Here is a 20,281-nt window from a genome sequence, read left to right as displayed (position 1 = left end):
TTTAGAAAATTATAAACTTTTTCTAAGAATAATGAACTTTGTGACTACGTAGGCTTTCCCGGCGTAATAAGTCTTGAAGGTCTCTTCGGGTTTGCTGCCGGATCCTAAAATCAACTTGACTCGATATTTCGGCGATCCAATTGTTCGCCATCTTCAGGAAAGTGCTGCTTATGCTGATGAGTCCCGCTGAGAACTGACGCCAGGTTGCAAATCGACGTCCTATACAGGGTGTTACAAAAAGGTACAGCCAAACTTTCAGGAAACATTCCTCACACACAAATAAAGAAAAGAAATTATGTGGACATGTGTCCGGAAACGCTTAATTTCCATGTTAGAGATCATTTTAGTTTCGTCAGTATGTACTCCAACGTGATCGAATTGTAAATTTTCACAATCGACCTTACAAAAAGGTACGGTCAAACTTTCAAGAAACATTCCTCACACACAAAGAAATAAAATATGTTATGTGGACATGTGTCCGGAAACGCTTACTTTCCATGTTAGAGCTCATTTTATTACTTCTCTTCAAATAACATTAATCATGGAATGGATACACACAGCAACAGAACGTACCAGCGTGACTTCAAACACTTTGTTACAGGAAATGTTCAAAATGTCTTCCGTTAGTGAGGATACATGCATCCACCCTCCGTCGCATGGAATCGCTGACGCAGCCCTGGAGAATGGCGTATTGTATTACAGCCGTCCGTAACACGAGCACGAAGAGTCTCTACATGCGCTACCGGGTTTGCGTAGACAAGAGCTTTCAAATGCCCCCATAAATGAAAGTCAAGAGGGTTGAGGTCAGGAGAGCTTGGAGGCCATGGAATTGGTCCGCCTCTACCAATCCATTGGTCACCGAATCTGTTGTTGAGAAGCATACGAACACTTCGACTGAAATGTGCAGGAGCTCCATCGTGCATGAACCACATGTTGTATCGTACTTGTAAAGGCACATACTCTGGTAGAGTATCCCGTGTGAAATCATGATAACGTGCTCCATTGAGCGTAGGTGGACGAAACTAAAATGAGTTCTAACATGGAAATTAAGAGTTTCTGGACACATGTCCACATAACATCTTTTCTTTATTTGTGTGTGAGGAATGTTTCCTGAAAGTTTGGCCGTACCTTTTTGTAACACCCTGTATACCTCTCAATTGCTGCCGATGCTATTTCTTTGAATTTAAAACACATCTGGTGTTCGCTTACATAATGAGATTGGAAGGAGTCAAGCGCATTCTTATCTCCATTTTTCAATAATTTCTTTCTCTTGCCTGGATGTTACAGTATTCAGCCTCGCTACAACATCCTTGTGGTCACTAATCCCTACATCCATCACGCTGCTCCCTATTTCCTGAGGATTATTTGTTGCTAAGGGATAAAGTAAGTATTCGCAGCCATTTAAACCCTGAATGGGCTCCTGAACATATTGTTAAAAATAATTTTCTGAGAACGCATTCAGTATGATTTCAGACGACGTTTCACACCTACCAACGCCTTTGAACCTTCATTTCCGCCAAAATATCCAGGGTAGATTGAAGTCACCACCAACTATAATTCTGCAAGCGGGATACTTATGAGACATATGAGACTCAAGATTTTTTTAACTGTTCTGTATCATCTCTGCCTATACAAACTCATACGAACTATCTACTTCAATTTCTCTACGAGGTAAACCACTTCTGACAGCAATAAACACTACACTACCACCTCTTTTTAATATATCCTTTCTGAACACGGTAAGGCTTTTGAAAATATTTCGATCTCTCCTATTTCCGACCTTAGGCTGCTTTCCGTAGCTATCTACATCTACATCTACATATATACTCCGCAAGCCACCCAACGGTGTGTGGCGAAGGGCACTTTAAGTACCATTGTCATTACCTCCCTTTCCTGTTCCAGTCGCCTATGGTTCGCAGGAAGAACGGCTGCCGGAAAGCCTCCGTGCGCGCTCGAATCTCTCTAATTTTACATTCGTGATCTCCTCTGGAGGTACAAGTAGGGGGAAGCAATATATTCGATACCTCATCCAGAAACGCACTCTCTCGAAACCTGGACAGCAAGCTATACCGCGATGCAGAGCGCCTCTCTTGCAGAATCTGCCACTTGAGTTTGCTAAACATCTCCGTAACGCTATCACGCTTACCAAATAACCCTGTGACGAAACGCGCCGCTCTTCTTTGGATCTTCTCTATCTCCTCCTTCAACCCGACCTGGTACGGATCCCACACTGATGAGCCATACTCAAGTATAGGTCGAACGAGTGTTTTGTAAGCCACCTCCTTTGTTGATGGACTACATTTTCTAAGGACTCTTCCAATGAATCTCAACGTGGTACCCGCCTTACCAACAATTAATTTTATATGATCGTTCCACTTCAAATCGTTCCGCACGCATACTTCCAGATATTTTACAGAAGTAACTGTTACCAGTGTTTGTTCCCCTATCACATAATCATACAATAAAGGATCCTTCTTTCTATGATTCGCAATACATTACATTTGTCTATTTTAAGGGTCAGGCGCCACTCCCTGCACCAAGTGCCTATCCGCTGCCGATCTTCCTGCATTTCGCTGCAATTTTCTAAGGCTGCAACTTCTCTGTATACTACAGCATCATCCGTGAAAAGCCGCATGGAACTTCCGACAGTATCTACTAGGTCATTTATGTATATTGTGAAAAGCAATGGTCCCATAACACTCCCCTGTTGCACGCCAGAGGTTACTTTAACGTCTGTACACGTCTCTTCATTGAGAACAACATGCTGTGTTCTGTTTGCCAAAAACTCTTCAATCCAGCCACACAGCTGGTCTGATATTCCGTAGGCTCTAAGTTTGTTTATCAGGCGACAGTGCGAAACTGTATCGAATGCCTTCCGAAAGTCAAGGAAAATGGCATCTACCTGGGAGCCTGTATGTAATATTTTCTGGGTCTCATGAACAAATAAAGCGAGTTGGGTCTCACACGATCGCTGTTTCCGGAATCGAAGTTGATTCCTACAGAGTAGATTCTGGGTTTCCAGAAACCACATGATACGCGAGCAAAAAACATGTTCTAAAATTCTACAACAGATCGACGTCAGAGATATAGGTCTATAGTTTTTCGCATCTGCCCGACGATCCTTCATGAAGACTGGGACAACCTGTGCTCTTTTCCAATCATTTGGAACCTTCCGTTCCTCTAGAGACTTGCGGTACACGGCTGTTAGAAGGGGGGCAAGTTCTTTCGCGTACTCCGTGTAGAATCGAATTGGTATCCCGTCAGGTCCAGTGGACTTTTCTCTGTTGAGTGATTTCAGTTGCTTTTCTATTCCTTGGACACTTATTTCGATGTCAGCCATTTTTTCGTTCGTGCGAGGATTTAGAGAAGGAACTGCAGTGCGATCTTCCTCTGTGAAACAGCTTTGGAAAACGGTGTTTAGTATTTCAGCTTTACGCGTGTCATCCTCTGTTTCAATGCCATCATCATCCCGGAGTGTCTGGATATGCTGTTAGGAGCCACATACTGATTTAACGTAAGATCAGAACTTCCTAGGATTTTCTGTCAAGTCGGTGCATAGAATTTTACTTTCGAATTCACTGAACGCTTCACGCATAGCCCTCCTTACGCTAACTTTGACATCGTTTAGCTTGTCTGAGAGGTTTTGGCTGCGTTTAAACTTGCAGTGAAGCTCTCTTTGCTTTCGCAGTAGTGTCCTAACTTTGTTGTTGAACCACGGTGGGTTTTTCCCGTCCCTACAGTTTTACTCGGCACGTACCTATCTAAAACGCATTTTACGATTGCTTTGTTGGTTAGATTTCTAGAGAACCTCCCGCTGTCTACAGAATGAGCCCCAAACAGCATTTTAGAGACTGGTCCCGTAACAGGCAAGAGAAGTGAGCTGCCAGTTGCGCGTAAGCAAGCTATCGCAAGGACTGAAGCTTTTATTAATTTTTAAAACCACATCTCTCGTTAGTACACTATCTGCGCAATGAATGTCAGCTCTACCTTCAGCAGAAGCAGGATCACGATAGCGTGCCGCTGCAGCGCATAGCTGGCGCAGCATAGCTGGGCTGGGCAGCCGTGCAGAGGAAGCAGAAGAGCTAATGTGATTACGAGAAGAAGAAGAGCGGCCGAGGACGGTGGTTGATTGCAGCTGCAGGTAGCCTGGGGAAATCCCGGCGCGCCTCGCCTCGCCTTATGAAATAACCAGGCAGGCGCTGCCCGGCTCCACTCCGGTCCCTGGGGGCGGTAATTGGGCGCCAGCAGGCAGTCGCCTCCCTGGGGGGAGGGGGGGGGGGGTGTACGCTGCTCATGACTCGCTGATTAGGCGCACCGGCTCAGTCAGTACACACCCTGCGCGGCGCCGAGGCTGTCTTGTATCTGCCCGCCTGCGTACGGTCTCCATCTTCTGCGCGAGACACTGTACACTAATTTCATTTCGTTTTCATTCGCGCGCCCGAGGGCCACAAATTGAATCTTGTCGTTACACGTAACGCAATTCGATAAGCGAACTACCAGTACTTGAATCTAGTTAGCGTTTTTTGTCGGAGCAAGACGCTCTCGAGCAGAGAAATCGTGTAGCGGTTTACTTAGATCCTCAAGTAGACGCATTGACTACTAACGACACTCAGAGCAGAGAACTTAAGGTCACACCATAATGAATGACTTTTCTACTGCTTTTATTTTAAGATTCTGACTCGTCTTGAATTTATTCCTGTGGTGTAAGAAAATAATTGAGAAAACGAGTGTCATCAAGATTCATGACGAAACAGATGAAAGATTCAAGTCAAAACGTGTGTATACAGGGTGAAAAGTATTTAAACCGACAACCTCTGGGAGGTTGTAGGGGACATCAAAACAAATATTTTTTCCTAATGTCATTTTTTCCTATGAGGAGTATTTAAACCGGTAGAGGAAGATTTCTCTGGCGTCAAATTAATTAAACCAACAAACACTTTTCCATTTTTTTTTTTATGACCAAGAGACAACACAATAACACAACCCAATTTCAATTACAGTAGATTTTCAAAAATGCTTCTATTGACACTTAAACATGGGTCACACCGTCGGATCATGTTCTGTTTGACACGGGCAAAAACCCAAGGAGTATCCTGAATTGTTGCTGCTGCTGCTACTATCCGGGCAACCAGATCCTCTTCTGATGCAACAGGAGTTGCGTAAACAAGGTTGTTCATCTCTCCCCACACAAAAAAGTCCAGAGGGGACATATCTGGGGATCGAGCGGGCCATGGTACAGGACCACCTCTGCTAATCCACGTTTCTGGGAACCATCGGTCCAGGAATCGACGCACACGACGACTGAAATGTGCCGGCGCCCCGTCATGTTGGAACCACATGCGTTGTCTTGTAGAGAATTTGACGTCTTCCAGCAATTCTGGCAATGCTCTGACGAGAAAATTGTAATAGTGCCTACCATTTAATGGCCTAGGTAGAAGATACGGCCCAATTAAACAGTCCCCAACAGCACCGACCCACACATTAACGAAGAACCACACTTAATGAGCGCTAGTAACTCTGGCATGTGGGATATCCTCACTCAAACATGCGAATTGTAGATGTTGAAGACTTCATCACGCCCGAATGTTGCTTCAACGGTAAACAACACAGAGGATGGAAATGTAGGATGCATTTCACACTCTTCCAGGTACCACTGCGAAAACTGTGCTCTGGGTGGATAATCAACTGGTTCCAGGTTCTGGACACGATATAAATGAAATGGATGTAACAACTGCTCTCGAAAGACTGTTCTTACATTCGTTTGATTCGTCCTCATGTTACGTGCAATTGCACCAGTACTGATTGAAGGATCCCGCTCCGCATGCAGCAAGACAGCTACCTCAAATTGCAACGTTCTTACCGTGCGCCCCTGTCCGGTTAATCTGTTAAATGACCCGGCCTCACGCAGACGTTGGTACACAGCAGCAAAGGTCGTATGATGAGGGATACGGCGATTAGGATATTGTTGTCGATAAACCCGCTGTGCAGCTCGTCCGTTGTGGTGCGCTACGTAGTACGTACCAGCCATATCAGTGTACTCACACCAGGTGTATCGCTCCATTAGTAGACAGAGACAATGCACTACTACATTGGTGGACAGCAGTTGCCTACAACGAATAGCGTAATACGCCATCTAACAACTGAAGATCGTAATACGACCTCTAACAACTGAAGATCGTAATACGGCCTCCACCGGTTTAAGTAATCCTCATAGGAAAAAATGACACTAGGGAAAAACATTTGTTTTGATGTCCCCTACAACCTCCCAGAGTTTGTCGGTTTAAATACTTTTCACCCTGTATACATATGCCACACCGTTCATGCACACAGCAAAAATAATTTTTTATGGGACAGCGCTCACGCGTGAACACACGACAACACGGTTCGAAACCATGTATTCATTCCCTCACACAAACGAAAAATGACAGAGAGAAGGCCGAAATACTGAATTCGGTGTTCCGAAACTGTTTCACCGCGGTAGATTGTAATGTGGTCCCTCATTTCAGACATTGTACGAACTCCTACAAGGCAGATATTAAGATAACTGATAGCGCAATAGAGCCCGCATCTCGTGGTCGTGCGGTAGCGTTCTCGCTTCCCACGCCCGGGTTCCCGGGTTCGATTCCCGGCGGGGTCAGGGATTTTCTCTGACTCGTGATGGCTGGGTGTTGTGTGATGTCCTTAGGTTAGTTAGGTTTAAGTAGTTCTAAGTTCTAGGGGACTGATGACCATAGATGTTAAGTCCCATAGTGCTCAGAGCCATTTGAACCATTTTGATAGCGCAATAGAAAAAGAGCTAAAATCGCTCTGTCGTGGAAAAGCGTCATTACCAAAGGGGCAGGAAGATTTGGTTTAACGTCCCATCGACATCGATGTTATTAGAGATGGACTGTGTCAAGGGTGAGGAAGGAAATCAGCCGTACCCTCTGAAAGGAAGCATCCCCGTATCCCCGTACTTGCCAGGAGCGATTTAGGGAAATCATGGGAAACATAAACCTGGATGGCCAGAAGCAGGTTTAAACCTTCGTCCTCCCGAATGTGAGTACAGTGTGCTTATGGATTGAAGACTTCCTTACAGAGAGAGCTCAACATGACACTCTTAACGGGAAAAATCGACAAATGTAAAGGTAATTACCAGGGCACACAAAGGAAGTGTGATAGGGCTATTCCTGTTTGCAGTTTATATAAATGATGTAGTAGAATGCGGAGGAAGCTCTTTAAGGTTGTTTGTGGATAAAGCGGTTGTATATAAGAAGATAGTAATGCCAGATGAGAGCAATGTTTTTAAAGGATTGATGAGTTGTGGGTTGGCAGGAGGTTGACCTTGAATGTAAATAAATATAACATATTCGAATACATAAGAAAAGAAATCCATTCTTGTACAACTACACTATTCATGACAAATTGCTGGAAACAGAAAACACCGTAAAATATTTAAAAGAAACTACTGTTCCTCCTGCAGATAGTCCCCCTCCCACATTAGATGAAATCATGAAAACTATACAAGGCTTGAAAAATAACAAATCTGCAGGTGAGGATCGCATCTTGGCTAAAATGTGGAAATACGCAGATCATGATACAATAAAACATCTCCATGATATCATAGTGAAGATTTGGGAAACTGAAACTCTGCCTTCAGATTGGACCGTAGCAATTATTCACCCACTTCATAAAAAAGGCGATAAGAGTGATCTGAATAATTACCGAGGTATCTCTTTGCTGCCAACGACGTACAAGATCTTCTCCAGACTGTTGTTAAACAGAGCTGAATCAGTCTTAGATCAACAATTGGGCGAATATCAAGCTGGTTTCAGGACATCAAGATCCTGTGCAGAGCAGATCCATAACCTGAAATCTGCTATATCATACGCCAAATCAAGATCAAAAACGTTTGTAGTGACCTTTGTCAACTTTAAAAAAGCGTATTACTCAATTGATCGACAAACAATAAAGAACACCCTCGCCAAATTTGGTCTAGATAGGAAAACAATCAATCTGATAAGCGACACTATAAATATCACAGTGTCAAAGGTCATTTTCAGAGGCGAACAATCAGAACCATTTGAAATCTCTATAGGGTTGAAACAAGGTGACGTGCTCCTCCCATTGCTTTTCAACTGTATCCTGGAAAAGATAGTCAGAGAGTGGAAAACAACCGTACCGCCAGGTTATGGGATTCAAATTGGACACAAAAGAAATGGCCTCAGTGGAAACTGTTCGGCTTTTACTGAAGATCTGCCACTCACTGCAAATAATATTGACGAAGCTAAGGTTCAAGTGTCCAGCCTACAATCAATTGCTGCCAAGACTGGCCTAAAAATAGCATTTAACAACTGAATTCATCAGAAACATCAAACACGCTCCTCCTCATATTGAAATACAAGAGAAAATCAAGCAGTCGAAGAAATTTAAATATCTTGGAGAAATAATTACACCTGACTGTTCAGAAAATGCACCTGTAGAAAGTAGGTGTTCTAAGCTAGAAGGTGCTTCTCATCTGTGCAAAGACTTATACAAAAGCAAAAGCCTGTCTTTAAACATGACGAAGAAAGGACCACTACGAAAACCTGAAATAAAAGACCGGAAAATTTTGAGGAAAATCCTTGCCCCTATCAAAGAAAACGGAGATTTCCGCCGAAGACACAACTGTCAATTATGCGAACATACAGAAGACATTGTTACCAGCACGAGGAAGCGGAGAATGATGTTTTTTGGTCATCTGGAAAGAATGAACCCGCAGAGACTTACATTCATCAATTTCAAAAACAAAATAGTATTCAAAATGGGCAAGCAAAATTAAAAAGGATTTACAGGAAGCTGAAATTTCGTCTGACGACATTCAGGATCGAGAAGTTTTCAGAGAAAAAGCCAAAATTACTAAAAACCTTATTTCGCTCACTACGCCAGTTCCACGTCCTGCCTGCAAATGGTCAAAACAGAGAAAAGAAGCACAGTCGGCCAAAATGAAAATCTACTGGCAATAGAGGAAAACACAATCAGGGAAGAGATAAAAACCTTAGTGGTCCATAGCAGGCCAAAACAATAGCAAAAAAAAAATTTAAAAGAAACTATCCAGATTGACCTTAAGTGGAGTGAGCACATAAAGCAAATAACAAGAAAAGCAAACGCCAAACTGACAAGGGAAACTCCCCATCACACCCCTTCCAGATACAGTAGTAAGAGGGCCGAGTGGACAATCCGTCAAAAACTGAAGACAGACCGAGCATGAAAACAGGAAGAAGGTGTACTGAAATGTCAAATAAAAGTAAAATAGAAACAGCGAACGATCCAATGACGTGAACTGCGATATAGAGCAGCCTAAGAGAGCAATGACGTCGTGGTTAAGCGGTCACGGTGTTGGACTGCCACGCTGGAAAGCCGTGTTTACTCATTTTTTCGCAGTTCACTGTATTCTAATTTGTGTCTGTATCGTGTTGTAACGTCCGGTTGCAACATCGAGGTATAATGACAGTTGGTTCTTCACAAATCCTCTATTAGCAGTTTTCGAATGGGAGCCGCAAACGTTTGATGAGAAGCTGAAATTCGCTTTAAAATGCTGTGAGACGACGCTGCCATTTGGATGTACTTTTAATAACTTTACTTACGTCTTGCCAGCCGGCCGGGGTGGCCGAGCGGTTCTAGGCGCTACAGTCTGGAACCGCGCGACCGCTGCGGTCGCAGGTTCGAATCCTGCCTCGGGCATGGATGTGTGTGATGTCCTTAGGTTAGTTAGGTTTAAGTAGATCTAAGTTCTAGGGGACTGATGACCTCAGAAGTTAAGTCCCATAGTGCTCAAAGCCATTTGAACCACTTACGTCTTGTTCACACTTTTATTTTTCCAACAACCATACGCGTTCCGACTTCCCGTCGTTTTCAAAGGCTACAAAATACATGCTTTGAAAATGACGGAAAGTCTAAACGCATGAGGTTGTTGAAAAATAAAAGTGTGATGAAGACACAACAAAAATTATTTGATGACAAGGCGATAAGTCAACCGAATCCTCCACCAGAAAACACGTCCGGTGTGTCATACACGATATTAGTGACACTATGTGTGTCGTATGATGGGACTCTCTTATCGACACACCTAATTTGTAGGCCTAGTAAGTGAGTGAGATATGCCTCCTTACCCGATTTAGGTGTTCGTATGAATGTGAATGCGATCACTCCCAAGGAAATGATGGTAACATAATAGCTTATCACACAAGCTGCAAGAAATGAATGCAACAGTTTCACGAACACAAAGTTTCTCTGTGCAGTGTCAAAACGTACGTTTTTAACGTTTATGAAGTTGCGTTCCCTTTTTGAAGTTTTGACTCTTGTATTCCTTGGTTGTAACATAGTTCACACTCGTTTGTTTTTTGTTTTCATTTCTGTGAGACGTCTAAGTGGTGTCTCGCCTGCTCTCACTATTCATCACATTTACTTGCGACGTTAACGCATTCTTACCACATGACTCATTCTATAACCAATGTACAGAATGACAACGGCCAAGACTACAGAAGGAGAGCAAAGGTTTCAAGGACCGGACGGACAGCTCATAATGCTGTGAAAAAAAATAAATTAAAATAAATTTACAGTCCAACAGCGACGCCGCGACTGTTATACTTCTCTCGATATTGCACTCGTTAAACTTGGACGGTTCACTGTTCCTACTTTGCTCTTTTTTTCATAGTTCAGCACTTTTTCTTTCCGTTTTCGTTCTTGATCTGTGTTCAGCTTCTGACGGGTTACCCGCTGGGCCATCTTAACACTAAATCTGAGGGGGTGTCATGGGGTGTTTCCCTTCTGGGATTCACAGAAAGAATCTTAAGAAAATGTGACTCTTCCACCGAAGAGGCTCGCAAGTCGCTCGCTCGATAGACCCTTGCCAGGTAGGAGTGATAGAAGAGATAGAGAAGATCCAACGAAGAGCGGGGCGCTTCGTTCCAGAGTCGTTCAGTCTGCGCTAGAGCGTTAGAGAGACGCTACAAGGGAGGTGTTGTGCATCGCGGAGAAGTTTACTATTGAAATTTCGATAGAGCACTTTCCGGGAAAAGTCGGACAGCATATTGTAGGACTCGTGAAACGATCACAACGAGAGATTAGAGCCAATACAGATGCTTACCGACCATCATTCTTGCCACTCGCCATTCGCAAACGGAATAGGTAAGGGGGAATCAGTTAATGGTACTACAAGTACCCTAGGCCATGCACCGTCAGATGGCTTTAGAAGTGCTGATATAGCTGTAGATGTTTATATCATCCAGTATCTTTCGTCTTTTATCGAATATTGTCTCTAGTAACATCTTTAACGGTCTCTTTAACTTAACGGCGTTCGCTTTCGCTAACGACGTCTTTGACTTTAAAACCAATTCATTAGGGGTAGTATCAATGGCGGAGTCTATGACTAACGCCTTAGGCTGTCTTTTGCTGTGGAAAAGAACTCACCTTTGCTCGAGTTCTCTAGTGAGGTAACATCGTGCTGCGAATAGTGCGGCGCAGTCTTCGTCTGCCGAAAACTACTCACGTACTGGCGTCATGGACGACTGCAGCACAGCCTTAACCTTTTCAGACATGACTTTTTTCCTTTATGTGCTAATGATTTTTTAATCATTTTTGGATGCAAAATTTATACGACAAAATGTACCTGTTTCCAAAATATAGTTTGTACACTTGGCTTCATTTTATGGATTAAAATATCTAATTATGAAGTATTCTCTTTTACAAAATAACAGAATCATTATACAATTATACAGTGAAATCGAAATATAGTGGACCAATAACAACCGTGTATTATGGTGGTAACGAGCTACTGCGTACTGCTACAGTGACTTGCAGATATTTTCACAGTGAAGCCCAAGAGTTGGCAGCACTTGCTTATCATGAAATGGTTGAACATTCACAAATTTGCACCCCAGGTACCCAATGGGGAAAAATATTTCTGTTGCAGCTAAGACACGGTATAAGTTAACGTACACAATTGTAGCCAGAGGTCTGTAAGGGTTAACGTCCCGAGAATAAACCACATGGTGACACGGAATCACGGATTTTTTTTTTTTTTTTTTTTTTTAGGGAAATCAGTTCGCGGAACAGTCGATTCAGTACGCTGTAGTATTGCACATTCACCGAAAGACTTTCTTTCTTTCTTTAGATTGAAACGTGTATTCGCTCTTTCGACTGGAACCACTCTTTTAGCTTTTTACTTGACCGGGTTATGCAGTGATTCTTCCAAGTGAAACCAGTTTTTTCATCATTTAAAACTGAACAACATATTGCTGTGTATTAAGTTCTTCCAAGCGCAATTAAAATGTAACTAATTAAGCTGATGTATTGTTGGAGGTACAAAGTTGAGCATAAAAGTCCCCTGAGGGGCATATGAAGACGAAAGAAAAATTTCCAAATTTTAGCATTTCACTTCATTAAATAAGCTGTATCGATGTCCGTTAATTAAAAGTCATTTAAATCTAATATTTAGACACTTATTCAGCCATTTATTTGTGTGGAAGGTAAATTATTGTGTAGAAAATTACTTCATCAGTTATGTACGAACAAATCATACCGATACACACAAACCTGTCTACATTTTACATCCGTTAAAAAAATAGCAAATATAGTATTTCACTGGCATGAGAAAGTACACTTCTTATTTACACATTGGTACTTCGATTTTCCAGTTACTTCCTTCTCTAGCCGTACTACATACATTCTGCAACCACGTTCATACCTCTCTGGAGTCGCCTGATGCTCGGCGCATTCTGTTCTGAGCGGAAACATTCGATCGTTTTGTTGGCTGCCCTCTGTTATCGCCTGTCGTCAAAAATGGTTCTGAGCTCTATGGGACTTAACTTGTGAGGCCATCAGTCCAGTAGAACTAAGAAATACTTAAACCTAACTAACCTAAGGACATCACACACATCCATGCCCGAGGCAGGATTCGAACCTGCGACCGTAGCGCCTAGAACCGATCGGCCGCTCCGGCCGGATCCCCTGTCGTCACTGTTATTCTCTTGCCGATATAGCTTGTTACCGAGGACCTATAAGTGTGTTTTCGTTCATGTTTACCAGTAGCCAAAAGCATATGATTAAGTCGCCAAACAATCGAAAATTTGTATCTTATATACTTTCTGTTGAGAGAGAGAGAGACCATCTTCAATATATATAAATAAGTCAGTAACTATTCATTTATTTAAACATAAGTTTATAATGTAGCACCAGTTATTAACATTTTAAATCAAACCAAACACCGACATTTAATTGCAGAAGAATTTTGTATTCAAGGAAATAAGTACATAAATTTTGAAACACACTTTTCGAAATATACTTTTTATTCACCTCTGCCTGAAATAAGATACTTTATTTGTCTCTGAAAAAGGCTGGCGACCGTAGCCGTGGTCCATGTATAACCGAAAAGGCCGAAAGAGTATGTAAGTGAAACCACACAAACTCGGAGAGTGAGTGAGTGAAAAACAATCATTTAGTAGACGTTGTTGCAGAGATAAGTTTCATTCTATTGTTTTATTGGATAGAAAAAAAACAACTGAACTAAAGAAATGTAGTGTACAGTCGGTTGTTAAAACCAGTAGTTTGTCGCATCACTACACGTGTGAACGGTGGACCGCTGCCCATCGAGGCGGCTACCCGCCAAACAGTGCTGTTAGCCAGTTGGTGTTACATCAGGGGCGAGCAACAAAACGGTGGCCCGCTACGTCTTCCGTGTGGAATATGCAGGGTGATTCCGCGACGATGTTACAAACTTTCAGTGATTTTGGAAAAGAACAAATGCTTCAATTTGAAACAACAGTCGAAAGCTGCAAGTGAAACGTCGTTCTAATACCTCCGACAGCGCAATGCATGTACTGGTACTCCTGATGTTAATGTTGTACTACCCAGAATCCTGGAACATATCCCATCAGTTATTTGTCAATGGATGTCGTTCCAGGATGATGAAGCCCCACATCACTTTTAACTGTGGGTCCTGTGTCAGACATTCCCTGAAAGCTAGATAGGCACAGGACGTCCTATTTCGTGGCCAGCACGTTCATCTGATCTCATCTCACTTGATTTCTTCTCGCGGGGCAATGTGAAAGTCTTGCGTACGAGACGCCTGACGGGACTGAAGAAGAACTCCTGAGAAGAATTCTCACTGCATGTGACACTGTTCAAACGACAATGATATTAGAACACGTACGACAGAACTGTGTGTAACGATTCCATGCCCCCATTGATGCTGGAGGACGCCATTTTTAACAACAGTTGTAATGTATCAGCTCGTGAAACTTGTGCAAGTACTTGGAATCATTATTGCCCTACTGTGGTCTTAAGATATTCGGTCCCTCTGACATCGAATTACGTGCTCCATTACTAGTCCAGCAATAGGGAGGATTTTCTGAACGTATTATGGAGTATTCAACGGAAATTCTATACATTATGATCAGGGTTCGGAAGTTGAATCCCTTAGTTTGAACAGTGCGAGAGGCAAGGGCAGAATCTGAGTAGACTTTCGTTCGTGGCTTTTGACTCGATAGATTCCGGATTAGGGTCCGTTATCTCAAATTGAAACATGCATTCATCTCTATCTTCCCTGAAAGTTTGTAACATCATTACGGAATCACACTGTATAAACTGTTAGTCGATGAGCTGCTGTTGCTTATACGACAAAGCACCGGATTATTTCAATGATGCTGTAGGGCACGAGCTGTTAATCTAAATGTCAAGCTGTACACGTTCTACCCATTTTTACCTGAGCTGCTCGGACTATTGACATGTGGGATCTTCGCTTGAACTCTTTACTGTACTGAAGTGACAGGATATTCAGTATTTAATTTTTAAGCTTTTATGTAATACATTAATTGGGCTGCAGCAAATGGGTTGCTGTTTAATTCTGGTAAAATCAATTGGTTTTCCTTAAATTGTAAAGACAGATTGGTTACAATTAATTCTTTCAGTTCAAAAGCAAGGTAGATTTCCTCAAAGCGAAAATTGTGAATCATACAGTGATTTCTCGTAATTTCAGCACTACTAACGCAGTTTTCTGTTTTTGTAATAAATGCAGTTTGCCTGGCTTAATTGTAAGGCTCAATATACATATGTCGACCAATTTCAGCATTTCCACGCCACTGTGAAGTGGTTGTTCTATTATACCATCCCAACATTACCATTTCCTGTGAACACAGCCAGTGTCCTCGTTCGCGTAAAAGAGAGACTAGTTTTCCATGACCTGGCCCATGCAGACGTGTATCTGCCGAGGAGCGAACTTCTGCTATGTTAGCCTCGTATCTGTCTACATGCATACACTGTTGGCAGTTGGTTACTGCGTGGTTGTGTAGTGCAAAAATATTTATCTTTTCATCTTCAAGGCAAAATTTCATATGATTTTGTTCGAATTACAATGATTTTAATGTTGTACATGCATAGCCTAGGAGTTTTTATGTATTATTAGTGACCAGTCCCATGTTCACATGGGTAGCTCTAAATGTTGAACAGCAGCGGTAACTTTGTTTACGGAGCCCCTGCGTAGAGTTATGATCAAAATTCGGAGATCACCGTTGAGTTACTGGATACTAACTCCAAATTCTGCAACTTAAGCGATTTAAGCAGCGCACCTCAGGAAACTTCTCAGAAGCACGATTTAATACATAAATACCCTCACAGTTCAATAAATTTGCATGAAATATTTATAAATTATTTACAGAAACCTTCGTGATGAATCCATCTATCTGTAAGTAACAACCACATCAAAATACCTACAGTTGTGAATGTATGCTTTCCCGGCGTATACAGCTGGCGAAGAGTTCTCGGGCTTCCACCCGGGTGGCGGTGTCTTCAAACTGCGACGTTTCGACGAGTGACATACTCATTATCTTCTGGCGAAGTGCACTTCGCCAGAAGATGATGAGTATGTCACTCGTCGAAACGTCGCAGTTTGAAGACACCGCCACCCGGCTGGAAGCCCGAGAACTCTTCGCCATCCCTACAGTTGTTCCAGAAATTAGCCTTACATACTGACAGAAAAACCAGGAGCGGGACTTCAATTTATGATACATAGTGATAGATTCTGGTCAAGTTTCACTGCTGTCCACAGTTGCGGCAGTTGTTTAGTTTACTGCTATTCCCACCCCTTCTGTAGCTCATAGTTCGTACCACTGTCGCGAGATGTCGCTGAAACCCAATCAGGTATGTCACAGGTAACAATGCCTATATTACACACTCAGCAAAACGAAAATCGAACATAATTTTATTGTGGTTCATGTGAAACTATTCCATTTGGTCAGAGAATGTCTGAACTGAAACTCGATTTCGTCTTCTCAAAGTACGAGGGCTATTCAGAAAGTAAAGTCCGGTCGGGCACGAAATGGAGACCACAGAGAAAATCCGATGAAGCTTTGCACAGATGTGATGGGCAGTGTCTCCAATACGCCCATCGATCGCCTCACGTCACTCTTCTCACATCTGAGTGCACAGTGAAACCTAAAAATGCCTAGAAAATAGCGTCTCCCACCAAGTATGAGGACCTCCCGAGAGATTTCGCCTGATGTCATGCAGTCTACATAACATAACTGCCATGCGTTTCCCTCTTCATGACAATTCTCGGCTGCACTCTGCTGAGGCAATAAAGATGCTCCTGCAGCGTTTTCGATGGGAAGTATTCACCCTCAACACATTCCGCAATTTTCTCCCACTGAGTTTCATCTCCTCTCATATGAACCGCTGGCAATGAAGACTATATTCTCTCAACGACTTGTAGGCCGGTGTACAGAACTGGTCGGAAGCAAAGGCGGCTGCCTTCTATGACGAGGCTATTGGAAAGTTGGTACAACGCTGCGACAAATGTGTAAGTCGGAGCGGCTACTATATAGAGAAATAGCTGAAAGGTGTAGCTAAGTGTTGTAAATAAAACATTTTTGATTTTCACAGCAGTTTCCATTTCACGACTGATTGGACCTTAATTTTACGAATAGCCATCGTATTACGAGATTTAACGACGGGTATTTATTAATATTTTAATTAATTAATTATAATAAAAACATCGTATTACATGTAAAATAATCGAGACATTTTAACCTTTTGCCTCGATTGAAATACTGTAATTGCCTCTAAGGGCTTTTCTAAAAAAAAAAATTGAGAAAATTAAGATGCTCTCATATCGGGCTATGCAGGAATGAAGCTATAGCTCACAAAATCTATTATGTCATTCCGAAGAAGAGATGATTATAACTTACAATAAGTATTAGTTAAGCTGCAGATAATCTCTGAAAGACAAACCAAATACAAAAACTTGAATCACGCAAAGAAAATTAATGAAGTAAACTCAAGTAAAAATATTGACATGTAGTGGCTGAAGGTGTCTATTATGTTACATAAGAAGAAACTTTTATTATACAGCATTATACACTACTGGCCATTAAAATTGCTACACCAAGAAGAAATGCAGATGATAAACGGGTATTCATTGGACAAATATATTATACTAGAACTGGTATGTGATTACATTTTCACGCAATTTGGGTGCATAGATCCTGAGAAATCAGTGCCCAGAACCACCATCTCTGACCGTAATAACGGCCTTGATACGCCTGGGCATTGAGTCAAACAGAGCTTGGATGGCGTGTACAGGTACAGCTGCCCATGCAGCTTCAACACGATACCACAGTTCATCAAGAATAGTGACTGGCGTATTGTGACGAGCCAGTGGTTCGGCCACCATTCACCAGACGTTTTCAATTGGTGAGAGATCTGGAGAATGTGCTGGCCAGGGCAGCAGTCGAACATTTTCTGTATCCAGGAAGACCCGTACAGGAACTCTAACATGCGGTCGTGCATTATCCTGCTGAAATGTAGGGTTTCGCAGGGATCGAATGCAGGGTAGAGCCACGGGTCGTAACACATCTCAAATGTAACGTCCACTGTTCAAAGTGCCGTCAATGGGAACGAGAGGTGACCGAGACGTGTAAACAATGGCACCCCATACCATCACGCCGGGTGACACGTCAGTATGGCGACGACGAATACACGCTTCCAATGTTCGTTCAACGCGATTTCGCCAAACAAGGATGCGACCATCATGATGCTGTAAACAGAACCTGGATTCACCCGAAAAAATGTCGTTTTGCCTTTCGTGCACCCAGGTTCGTCGTTGAGTACACAATCGCAGGCGCTCCTGTCTGTGATGCAACATCAAGGGTAACCGCAGCCATGGTCTCCGAGCTGATAGTCCATGCTGCTGCAAACGTCGTCGAACTGTTCGTGCAGATGGTTGTTGTCTTGCAAACGTCCCCATCTGTTGACTCAGGGATCGCTACGTGGCTGCACGATCCGTTACAGCCATGCGGATGCCTGCCATCTCAAATGCTAGTGATACGAGGCCGTTGGGATCGAGCACGGCGTTCCGTATTACCCTCCTGAACCCACCGATTCCATATTTTGCTAACAGTCATTGGATCTCGACCAACGTGAGCAGCAATGTGGCGATACGATAAAGCGCAATCGCGATAGGCTACAATCTGACCTTTATCAAAGTCGGAAACGTGATGGTAAACATTTCTCCTCATTACACGAGGCATCACAAGAGCGTTTCACCGGGCAACGCCGGTCAACTGCTGTTTGTGTATGAGAAATCGGCTGGAAACTTTCCTCATGTCAGCACGTTGAAGGTGTCGCCACCTGCGCCAGCCTTGTATGAATGATCTGAAAAGCTAATCATTTGCTTATCACAGCATCTTCTTCCTGTCGGTTAAATTTCGCGCCTGTAGCACGTCATCTTCGTGGTGTAGCAATTTTAATGGCCAGTAGTGTAGATTACAGTTCTCAAAGCGTTTTTATTTGAAGCAATCGATTAGTAATAGAGCGATCGGTCGCAGTTGATCTGGGATTTAAGAAAAGAGCGGCAGGTTGTGTATAATTGTATCGAAGTATATGCAAATAACTAAAATACGCAAATAATGGAAATGGTAATTAAATGCGCGAACAGAGCTCTGAGACGACACTTGCAGGAAGTCGCTTTCCCTGTTGCTAACAGAACGAGTTAACAAATAACGCCGCCCTCGCTCACTGAGACCTCGCATGCACAGACAGCACAGTACCTGCAAAGTTGGGCGCCAGGTCGACGCTGTTGGCGAGCGGTCCAGCGGCGGCCGCCCCGTTGAAGGCGGACACCAGCGTCATGATGGCCACCTCGGCGGAGGCGCTGCAGCCCACGTGGGTCAGCACCAGGCACAGCACGCCGGGAACCAGCTCCCCTGCGCAGTCGCGGCACGCGCCGTTAGCGTAGCAACAGAAAGTTTGCTGATTAAGGCTGTGAAATAGATCAGATCCTCTACACGAATTAAGATAGCAGCTTCAGCTGAATTTCAACATACGCATTTAAACTAAAAGTTTACTCTGGTTACTGTTGGCGTTTCGATTACATAGTTTCAACAACAGTTTTCCATCATCCTATATATCGTGCAGCGCGTTGCTTTTGTAACTGTTTCTGTTCCAATCAAGCTGTTTGCAAACATACACACAGTTACCATGAGCGCTGCCTACGGGTAGAACGCTGCAATCAGCCCAGCTGCTCGCCATGTGCAGCGGAGTCAAAGTAATGTGGTGCAGACGTAGAATCTACTCCAGTTGAAAGATAGTGCTCAGGACGTATACCGAACAGGCCGTCCAAATTTGACTAGCGCACACAAATATCTATACCTACGACTTCTCAGTTAGAGGAACTGTGGGCAGAGTGCTCCAAAATTCTGTTAGGCTACGGGACATCACGTATCTCATCAAACTGTTAAAAGACGATTGCATGATGCGAATCTTCAATTCCTGACGATCATGGCGAAACACACGTCATGCCCCACAACACTATGGACTCCGTTACAGACGGGCAAGAAATCATCAGAAGGGACGCCCCAGGACTGGCGTCGGGTGTTGTTTACGGACGAAACTCGGGTCGGTTTTTACCCTGATAATAGTAGGCAACGCGGTAACATAGAACGCTTCCAACACTGTGTCCCACATGTGCAGCAAGATGACAGTCGAGTCATGTTCTGGGGTGGCATTGTGTCGAACCACAATAGGCCTCTCGTAGTTGTTGAGGGCAGTCATCTCTGTTCTACGGTACAGGGAAGAGATTCTGAAACAGATAGTCGGACGGTATCGCCAACAGTTTGCTGAAACCTTCATCTTGTTGGAGGATAATTCGTGTGCTAATCGTGTTGTTCTCGTGAACATGATCCTTCAGGCTGCTGGGCTTACCAGAATGGAGCAGCTTGCATGTTCACCGAACATGAATCCAGTTACGTGTGGGTTCCTCTAGAACGAG

The 20,281-nt window shown here is 43.3% G+C and overlaps 1 protein-coding gene across 1 annotated transcript in view; it reads right to left on the bottom strand.

Annotated features, from left to right (window-relative positions):
• The window catches only part of LOC124593824 (sialin-like), a 538,743-nt gene that overhangs the window by 31,668 nt on the left and 486,794 nt on the right, over window positions 1-20,281 (bottom strand). Inside the window, exon 10 of the mRNA XM_047132173.1 lies at window positions 19,062-19,217. Within this exon, the coding sequence (XP_046988129.1) occupies window positions 19,062-19,217 (156 nt within the window). The remainder of the gene's footprint in view (window positions 1-19,061; window positions 19,218-20,281) is intronic.

Source organism: Schistocerca americana, chromosome 2, assembly GCF_021461395.2.
Source record: "Schistocerca americana isolate TAMUIC-IGC-003095 chromosome 2, iqSchAmer2.1, whole genome shotgun sequence".
Lineage (NCBI taxonomy): Eukaryota > Metazoa > Arthropoda > Insecta > Orthoptera > Acrididae > Schistocerca > Schistocerca americana.
This window is presented reverse-complemented; position numbering and strand designations above follow the sequence as displayed.